This window comes from Chrysochloris asiatica, unplaced genomic scaffold (assembly GCF_000296735.1).
Source record: "Chrysochloris asiatica unplaced genomic scaffold, ChrAsi1.0 scaffold00054, whole genome shotgun sequence".
NCBI classification, from domain to species: Eukaryota; Metazoa; Chordata; class Mammalia; order Afrosoricida; family Chrysochloridae; genus Chrysochloris; species Chrysochloris asiatica.
This window is the reverse complement of record NW_006408572.1, coordinates 82,510-92,522: the sequence shown is the minus strand read 5'-3', so window position 1 is coordinate 92,522 and position 10,013 is coordinate 82,510. Positions and strand designations below refer to the sequence as shown.

Here is a 10,013-nt window from a genome sequence, read left to right as displayed (position 1 = left end):
CTTCATCACTCCACGTCATTGTCTCTGCCTCCATCTTGGACCTCGCTGCTTCTCTGGGTAGGGTCCCGCTCTCGGCTCTTCTCCGTTGATGGTACTAGAGACCTCTGCTCCTATGCTGGAGAGTTAATCACTCCCTTCCTTCATTTGCAATTTTTATTCATAAAACTGAATACAAATATTTGTAAAAATGTTTCAGCTATTTCGTAGTCTTAAAAGGGCCTGGTATTCCTTTGGAGGTGTAAATTATTATATACGCCTGAGGTTTTTGGTGCTTTTTTAAAAAAAAAAAGCTAAAGTGAATAGAGAGAAATACTTTTAACTGATGGTACATAGAGGGGATTATAATCATTGTAATGACACAAGGTGCATGATTTGTTGAATGTAAAACTGATGATCTGCCCTGTAAACTTTCACTCAATCCACAATAAAAACCTTAAAAAAAAAAAAAGGCCTGGTATTTCTGTAATATAATTTGAAATTATGGATACTTGACAAACATTTAGGCTTTGCCTTCATTTTTAGTCCTTAAAAGTAGTATCACTGAAATCAAGAGCTATTGGAATGCATAAAATTTTTAGCAACATTTGTGGAAAGAGCAAGGGATTTCTAGGTATCACTATTAATAAAGCATAAATATGTTCCTTCTGAAAGTGTATTGCTACATTGTTGATCTTAGTTAGTGGTCTAACAATAGTTGGATTTCTATTCTTCACCATAAGATACTCTTCCCATGATTAATACTATGGGACAATTTTAAGAAACTTCCTAAACAGGCTGAGGCACAGGTGTGCAACTGAGGCTGAGATTCCTTCTCTGAGTAATGGAAAACCTGTCCAGAGACTGATACATACATAAAGAGTACAGGAACAGGAAAGATGACACTGTTAATATACATAGATTTACTGTTTACAGTTGGTTTTAAGTTTCACTTTTTTAAAAGTACAGAAAAAAAAACAAACTGTTTACAGTTGGTTTTAAGTTTCACTTTTTTAAAAGTACAGAAGGAAGAATGATCCTAATCATCGACCTTGAGTATTTCTTCTGTGACTTACCTGGTAGAATTTGATCTCATGAGGTAAGAAGATGCTTATTTCCTGAGGATCTCTTAGGGTGTCAACAGCAATGACTCCAAAGATCCTCATATATGCATCCTGAAGAGGCAGAGCTAAGAATGACCCGTTAAAATCACTCTTAGGGCGAGAATGGTTCTAGAAGAAGATGTTCCCATGGTGCTGGCCTTGAGGGATGTGGATTGGTTTCCCTTCGTCCATTACTGTAAAGCTGAGGAACAGTAATACCAGGATGGGGGGAAAGCCAGATGGGGAGACTTTAGATTAAACCATGCTGGAAACGTGGTCAATTCTCCATTCACAAACATTGACAGTATATACTAGAGAAGTGGACTCAAATAAAATGACCAGTTTGGAGACTCTGACTTGGGAGAAAGATTTAAAAATCAAGCTTAGATCTTAAGAGACATAATTTACAGAGTAGGCAGAAATAATTGAACTGATATTGTGAAGCAGAGTCCTTACATGGCAAATCATTATCTAAGAGAGAGCCCTAGAAATGGTCAAGTGAAATGATCAGGACTAGAAGTGTGTCAGTTCCTACTCTAGAAGCATTAACAGACTGAGACATATCTCATGAGCAGCTAACTTAGGATTTCAATGTTAGTTTACTTCAGAAGGGGAATTATTATTGTAGATAGGTGGAACAAACTTTTTCAAGAAATTCTTACCTAATTCCTTTCATGTCCCTATAGAGCACTTTGTTCAATACAAAGGGAGCATCATCTGAAGTACAAGCCACATTCCTCAACAGAACAGACCCTCTATCAGGCAGTAGTTTATTTTCTTCCAAGAGAGAAATGTGTGCACTAATCTTCTTATTTCCATGAGCTTCAGCATCCTATGGCAAAATGTTTCTGATCATATATTTGCCAACACCCAAAGATCTACTCCCCTAATCATGTCTCCTGCATTAGCCTATTTGTTCATCTGGCCCCCAAATTCCTGAATAAATATGCAAATATCATTCATGTACAGTGGGAAAAAGGGTGACACCACATATGTCCCCCAAACCTAAATTTTAGTAAGTGGAATGGATTTGCTTTTTGTCAACTAGACTGAATAATTATTTTTATTATATGTATATATCTACATAGCTAGATATATAGATAGCTACAGGAGTCCTGGTGTGGTGCTGTGAACTAATGTGTCAGACTGCAAAGTCATTTGAACTGCAAGGTCGGTGGTTCAAGCTCTCTAGCTGCTCCTTGGAAACCCTATATAGGGTTGCTATGGCTCGGAATCAACTTGATGGCACTTAACAACAACAATAACAGATACCTAGTCTACCCAAATTTACAGACTTAATTTTAGATTCTTTAAACTATAGTTATAATGTCTAAACTTCAGTTAAAAGTATTCATGAGTATTTTTTGGAGACTGGCAAGAAGATACCTTCATTTTACTTATATTTCTTGTCCATTTATAGTGATGCAAATGTGAAAAAAAGATTATCTCAAGGCATTATGAAATTTAGCGTATGTCATTCCAGGAAAGTATTTCTTGGTATCCCAAATTGCAAACTTTATGCAACTATTTCTTATTAAAATAAGTGAAAATTATCTGTACCTAAAATATTATTAATAATATTATAGTTTAATACACATATTAAACATGTCCAAAAGTTAGGGACAGTAGATACACTTTCCTTGATATTTGTCTCCTCTTTCTATATATATTTTTTAGTTTGATTTTCATGTCTTTTTTTCCTTCTGCCTTTATTCCTCCTTTCCCATAGAAAAGGTCTATGGGGTTATTAACAAAATGTATTAATAACAGGATATAACCAATTTTTTTATGCAAGTTGAATTAATAGCTCTTTTTCATGGTTTGTTCTCCTGTTTTTGGTCATACCATTTCCAACCACATTGGAAAATTCAGCCATTCAGGAGATGATCCAATAAGTGTTATTATTAAGCTGAAGGAGCTCTGGTAGCTAGTGGTTTATGAATTGGGCTGCTAGCCACAAGGTGAGCAGTTCAAATCTACCAGCTGCTTCATGGGAGAAAGATGAGGCTTTCTGCTTATGTAAAGAGTTACACAGCCTCAGAAACGCCATACAGGTTCTCTATGAGTTGGAACCAACTCCATGTGGTGGCACATAACCACCACCACAACCATCATTTTAAGGTAAGATGTTGGTGTTAAGTGCTATCAAGTTAGTTCTGACTCATACAGACCCTGTATAGGGTTTCCGAGAAGTGACTGGTGAGTTTGAATCACTGACCTTGTGGTTTAAACTGACTTTGCAGTCCAGTGCTTATCCTACCGCGTCACACCAGCTAAATGGTACCAATTCCCTAGGTCAATGAAATCTGTAGTGTGTATAGAGGACAGCCATGCTGTTTCTGGCTGGGAGGAACAGCAAGCTGGGTATCTCTGAGAGAGTGGCAAGGCTGTGGACAGGGGGACATCCAGGTCCATGTACTTTAAGTCACAGAATTCTGTGATAGTCTCAGTTTGCCTCTGTGAAATATTGTGTGATGTTGGATTCTACTTTGACATGAGATTAGATTTAAATACAGTTCCTTTTCAAATGGACTCTCTAAACACCATGCAAGGTAAATGTAGTTTATACTGCTGCCACATTGCTTGCTGGTATTTTTTAATACCAGTCTGGTAGCGTAGTGGTTACGAATCGGGCTGTGAACCTTAAGGTCAGCGGTTCGAAACTACCAGCTGCTCCGCGGGAGAAAGATGAGGCTTTCTACTCCCGTAAAGATTTACACCCTTGGAAACCCTGTACAGGGTCGCTATGGGTCGGAAACGACTCGATGGCACTTAACAACAACAACAACAATTGCCTATTTTAGGTTTATTTAACTTTCAGCACAGATGAAAGGAGCTCTGGTAGCATAGTGGTTACAAATCAGGCTGGGAACCTCAAATTCAGCAGTTCAAAATTACCAGCTGCTCCGCGGGAGAAAGATGAGGCTTTCTGCTCCTGTAAAGATTTGCAGCCTTGGAAACCCTATTCAGGGTCGCTATGGGTTGGAACCGACTCGATGGCACTTAACAACAACAACAACAGATGAAATTACCAGTCCAAAGACATAATTCTTTGCAAGTTTTTTTTTCTTACCTTTTCTCTCCTGCTTCTACCCTGCAAAACTGCAATCATTCCAGCTATATCTCTCTTAGACTGGGTTACTATAATGTGTTGGAATGAAGAAAACATTCACAGCAGCATCTAGCAAAATTTCAAGATCATTCACTGTGTTCTACTTTGCAACCATTGAACATTACCGATTGTGAGAAAAAAATTTATACATCATTTAAAAAAATCATACCTGGTGAAGAGCCTTAAAAGTCTCAGTGTACACTGGTTCCAGGGACACCCCACTGGTGTCTGCAGCATGTTGGATTTGGTGCAGCCACTTCTGCCTGGCAAAATTCCTCAGAATCTCAATATGGCTCCTTTCCAAAACATTCATCAGGAACTCTACAACACTTTCCAGAACTTGCTCTTCATTGCCCCTGAGTTCAGATACAACCAATTCGATATATTTCTGAAACCGTTTTGAGGATAATTTCACTTCATGACCAGGGTGTGGCTTTGGAAATTGGATGTGTAGCTTAGCTAAAAGACATAAACCCAAAACCAAGAAATAACAAAAAATTGGAGTACATTTTCCTTCTTGTCTTATAGCAAACCAAAGTTCCTGACAACCAATCCTGTGGGTAAAAAAAAAGTATTATATCAAAGGCATCTTTCAGTCCAATGGAATATTTTACAGTGATGTTCTATGTTGAACTCAAGATGACTCCTAAGTTATTATCTCTGTGTTTTAATTCTTCTACTTAACCAGGTGAAATCTCAGGATCAACTTTGACTCCTAGCTACTTTTTACTCTCCATATCCATTAGACGACTCAATCTTATCTGCTATTCTTTGGCAATGAATAACAATAAATATTTTTAATTTTTAAATGATGAGCAACCAGTTACTCATCTTCACTCCTAATTCCATAACCCCAAGTGACTTTATAATTGTAGTGCCACTAATAATGTGCAAATTACTTCAGAAAAAGTTTAATTTTTATCTCATAATTTAAAAAAACTTAACTTTATCCAAAGTAATTTTGTCTTTGCCCTTGGTTCCTGAGAGATGGTTCTAAAGTGTTGGAATTTCCTGAGTAATTGAGGTATCTTTATTATCTATACGTCTCCTATAGACCAGATCTGATAGGTTTGATGGTGAGGTAGCTTGAATGGGGGCTGGCCAAGTAAGAGGGACTCATCTTGTGATACTACCTCATAATGACCACCTCATGATGATAAGGCAAAAATCCCCAATAAGAGCTCTGGATACTGAATCTCAATGGGTGTCCTGGTGGCAAAAAGCATCAATACACATGAAGGTTGGGGGTGAAGTAGAGTGTCCTTTTTTGGAACATGGAAATCTTGCATGGGAGACCCTTCTAGCCTTAACCCAATGCATGTCTTCATTTGTATCCTTTTTCCTGTAATAAAATTGTCATGATAATTATTGCACTTTCCATGAGTTTTGTGAGTCATTCTAGCAAATTATCAAACTCAAAGGAGTGGTGGGAGCCAGTAGGTTAGAAGTGAAGGATCCTGGAGGACCCCTGAGCTTGTGGCTGGGGTCCTGTAAAGGTAATGGAAAACCCCAAATCTGTAACCGGCAGATGAATATCACATGGTATTTTGCTATTGTTGTTAAATGTCATGGAATCAGTTGCAACTAACAGCAACAGGGTGTCCAAGGCATTAAAAAATATTTTTTGGGGCAGAAAGCCTCATCTTTCTACTGAAGAGTGGCTGGTAGGCTCCAACCACCAACATTGTAGTTCGCAGTCCAGTGCTTATCTTACTTTATTTTTGGATATTTTGGTGTTGTTAAGTGCCGTTGAGTTAGTTCTGACCCATAGAGAACCTGTATAGAGTTTTTGAGGAGTAGCTGATGAGCTTGAACCACTGACTTTGCAGTTCAAATTGACTTTGCAGTCTAGAACCACACCAGGACTCCTAGGATATTTTAGGCATAGATAATTTTCAGTTATTTTAGTAAGAAATAGTTGCATAAAGCCTACATTATGGGATCCCATGAAATCCTTTTCCTGAAGTGACACCAATCATATTTCATTGCTGAACAACGTTAAGAACTCTTTGAGAGCAATTTCGCCCCATATTCACATCATATTTTTTTATGATAAAAATGTTGCAGCAACTTTGTTGGGGTGTGTGGAAGCCATTTTGACAGAACTCCCAATGGCCAAATTTGGAACAATTTGAGCATCAAAATAAATAATGATAGTAGCAAATGATAACTCACTGAATGAAATAGGAAACTACAACTCCATACTGATATAATTGAATAAATGAAAAGTTTGACAAGAAAGGAATATTCATATAGTTTCAAGTTATACCCACAAAATATGTATTGATAACAAAAGGAAAAAGAGTAACTTTAAAGTGGAGGGACTTATCAGGTATCATCTTTTTTTTCTTTTTTCCTTTTATAAACAACTTTATGAGGTACAATTTATGTACATGAAATGTATAATCTGATGAGTTTTAACATATGAGTGCACCCTTGGAATCACCACCACATTCTAGATACAGAACATTTCCGCTATTCGCAAGCATTCCCAGTCAATTTGAGCAGTCAATCCTACCAATACCTTGGACCTAGGCAACCACCGATCTGCTTCCCTTCACTAGAGATGACTAGCTGTGCCTTTTAAATCAATGGAATCACAAGTATGTCCTCACATTCGTGGATGACTTGTTTGTTCCTCAGGGGATGGCTACTACGCTAAATGACAGCATCATGATTCAAGATGACTTTGGTAGCCTGGGAAGTAGAACTGAAATCAACATAATGAAGTTTGACAGTAATGGATCAGAAAGTAGTAGGCCATTACCTAAATAGTCTGGAGGCCTAGTGTAGTGCTATGGGATAAAGCAGTGGACCGCAAGGTTGGTTTGATCCACAGATCACTGGTTCAAACTCACCAGCCACTCCTTGAAAACACTATATGGGGTTGCTATATGAGTTGGAACCAACACAACGGCACTTAACAACAATCAACATGTTACTGCAGAGGAGGCTCAGATATCATCTTAATCAACTAGTAAAGGTTAACATCATCATAGAACTTCTGATAGAATTCAATTAGAAAGCAGCATCACTTATGTGATGGTCCTGTCAAAGATGCATAACCTGAATTTAATCATAATAAAACCTAAATGAAGGACATGCTACAAAAAAACTGGCCTATTATATTCAGAAGTATCAGCTAATAAAGATTTCCATAAACATCAAGGAAAAACTGAGGAATTCCTCAGTGACTCCTTGTTCCAGAGTTACCAAGTGAAGAAACAGCAGTCATTTTACTCTAGCTATTTGTCCAGTTCACAGTTTCTTTAAAAAACACATCGTGGGTTTTTAAATGAAACTTTCTAAATAAACATGGCTCTGGAATTTCATGATGCAATGCATCATTGTTATTATTTTAGGGGAATTAAATGTTATACTTAAATAGAAATACAATATTAAACCAAATCTTGTCTTTCATAGAAAGATGAAGGGCATAGCCAACAAGTTAATAGTTTTTCCATAGGAAATAAGGAGAGGAAGAGTGATTTATTTTATTAAATAAATCAGGTTTCATGTTCTATAGATTTTTATCTGTGATATTTCTACTTAAAAAAAGGTTGTATTTGACAGAAATGAAACAGGGAATGGCAGGCTAAAAGGTTCAAATTTCCTCTTCCATATAGAAAATGTCCATTTTGAGGACACCAGCAGTGACAATTTTATAAGTTTCTAATCCTGTACCTTTATGCTACTAAAACTCTGATTTCTAATCTTGGGCCTAGAGAGATGACAGAACTGGTAGAGCGAAAACAACAACAAATATAGAGCTGCTTGAAGATCTGCTGATCAGTTACCTAATGCTAGAATTTAGAATCTTCTTCCTTTTTTATGGAGGCTAAATCTGCCTATCTTCTTTCATATTGCCATCATCTCAGCAGTCATCTCCTCAGGCCAGGTGGCTACCAATATGTGTTCGGAGAGTCATTTTGTACAAGCCTGCCCTGGGAGAGAATAATTTGTTCTTTTTGCTTGTAGACATTTTCTTCTGGCAGCAGATTTTGCCTCCTCATTGCTTTTCTCATTCTTACTTGCTTGACTTAACCCTTCACTTTTTAAACTATATGTCTATTCCTGTTGTTATCTTCCATCAAATATATTGGAACTTCTTTATAACATCACCCTTGAGTTTGGGTGAAAGTTTACAGGACAAACTAATTTTCATTCAACCATTTATACACATTTTGTTTCATGACATTGGTTATAATCCCTGATAAAGTAACAGTACTCTTTCAACTTCCTTCATGTGATACCTATTTCCATTCACCCCTCTTTCCTAACTCTTCCTGACAGCTGAGATTTGTTTTTAATAAATGATGCCCTTTTGGTCTCTTGTGGTTGATTATGCTGAGCAGTATGTTTCTCTCTGGTATTACTGTTTACTTTGTAGGCCTATTATTTAACAGTGGTGGTGCTATGGGTTAGATACTGGGCTGTTAACAAGGGTGTTTGTTCAAATCCACCAGTTACTCCATGGGAAAAAGATGAGACTTTTTGCTCCTGTAAAGATTTATAGTCTCGGCAATCCTATGAATCAGAATTGACTGATGGCAATATGGTTTCTTTAGGTATTATTTGGCTGAAGTTGATCCCTGAGGGTAGGATTAGTTCCAGATTTGAAAGCTATCTAAGGGTCATCAATTTGGATTATCTCATGAAAATAGTTATTGCTTACAAGAAATTTCACAGCTGAAAGAAAAATCTGGTTGGATTTCCATGACCTTGATGGCCCTTAAACATATTCTTCTAAGGTATACTAACAAAAAAAAAATGTAATTTTCATTTCAGGAACAAAGAAGAGGCTTTGTGATTGGGACCCTTAAAATTTCTTTATTACAATTCATTTGTCACCAGGCAAAGTTGAATCCTTTGTCATGCAATCATGACAGAACAACCAGCATTTTAACTCTGTTTATACATGTTGTTTACATTAGTACCGGGACATTAAAGGCAACTTATTTAAATAAAAATATTTTTATATTTTACCTTTTTTCATAGATTCTTTTTCCATTCCCTCCTTGTATGTGTACAAGAGTTCATCAACTTCATTCAGATCCAGGAAGCCTGAGCTATCACAGTCCCACTTCTGAAAGAGGGCTTCTAGAAGAATCCCCCGTCGGACTCGTGAAATATTTTGGCGAGCCTATGATACAAACAGGATAACAAAACACAGCTTTCATTGTGGTACCTGGCATCCTGTGTCTATACCCAAAAAGTGTTGTATCTTTTACAAATTCAGCTTTACTGAGGAGGTAGAAAAATGGTAACACTATACAAACCCTCTATAATAAAGATAAGGAAAACCAGATGAAATAGATGCATATGCTAGTCCTGGAACCCTGAGCTTCAGATGGAGGGACAGAGAAGTGGATTGAATGCTTACGAGGAGAAGAAATTGAACAGATACAGTGAAAATAAGGAGACAGACTTGTGACCTGCTCCTGCTGATCAGATGTGTCACAGCATATTGGCATTACAGAAATACACTGATGGCTAGCAGAGATAAAGGTACACTATTTTTCTTGTTTCCCATACTCGCCTGGTGATCAAAGGTGTTACCAACCCCAACCGATAACATCTCCCCAGCAAAGCTCCCACTCTCCTGGCTGTCAGAGCTACAGGAAGGTGAGTGCCACAGTTGTGAACCCCATCAAAATGAGTCACAAGCTATCCACATCAACCCCAGGACCTGAATTCAGGTGAACCCTGCTCCAAACCCTGCTCCAGACCCTGATCAGCCCTGGACTAGTCCCAACTAGGAGAAGCAGCTGAACAGGCAAGTGTGTGGTGGTGATGGTTGGGGTGGGTGGGGGATGGAGATA

At 37.7% G+C, this 10,013-nt stretch overlaps 1 protein-coding gene across 1 annotated transcript in view; it reads right to left on the bottom strand.

Moving 5' to 3' along the window:
* The window catches only part of EFCAB5 (EF-hand calcium binding domain 5), a 140,261-nt gene that overhangs the window by 49,492 nt on the left and 80,756 nt on the right, over nucleotides 1-10,013 (bottom strand). The window contains 4 exon segments of the mRNA XM_006863444.1: nucleotides 1,053-1,281; nucleotides 1,742-1,911; nucleotides 4,361-4,650; nucleotides 9,178-9,334. Coding sequence (XP_006863506.1) covers nucleotides 1,053-1,281; nucleotides 1,742-1,911; nucleotides 4,361-4,650; nucleotides 9,178-9,334 — 846 coding nt within the window.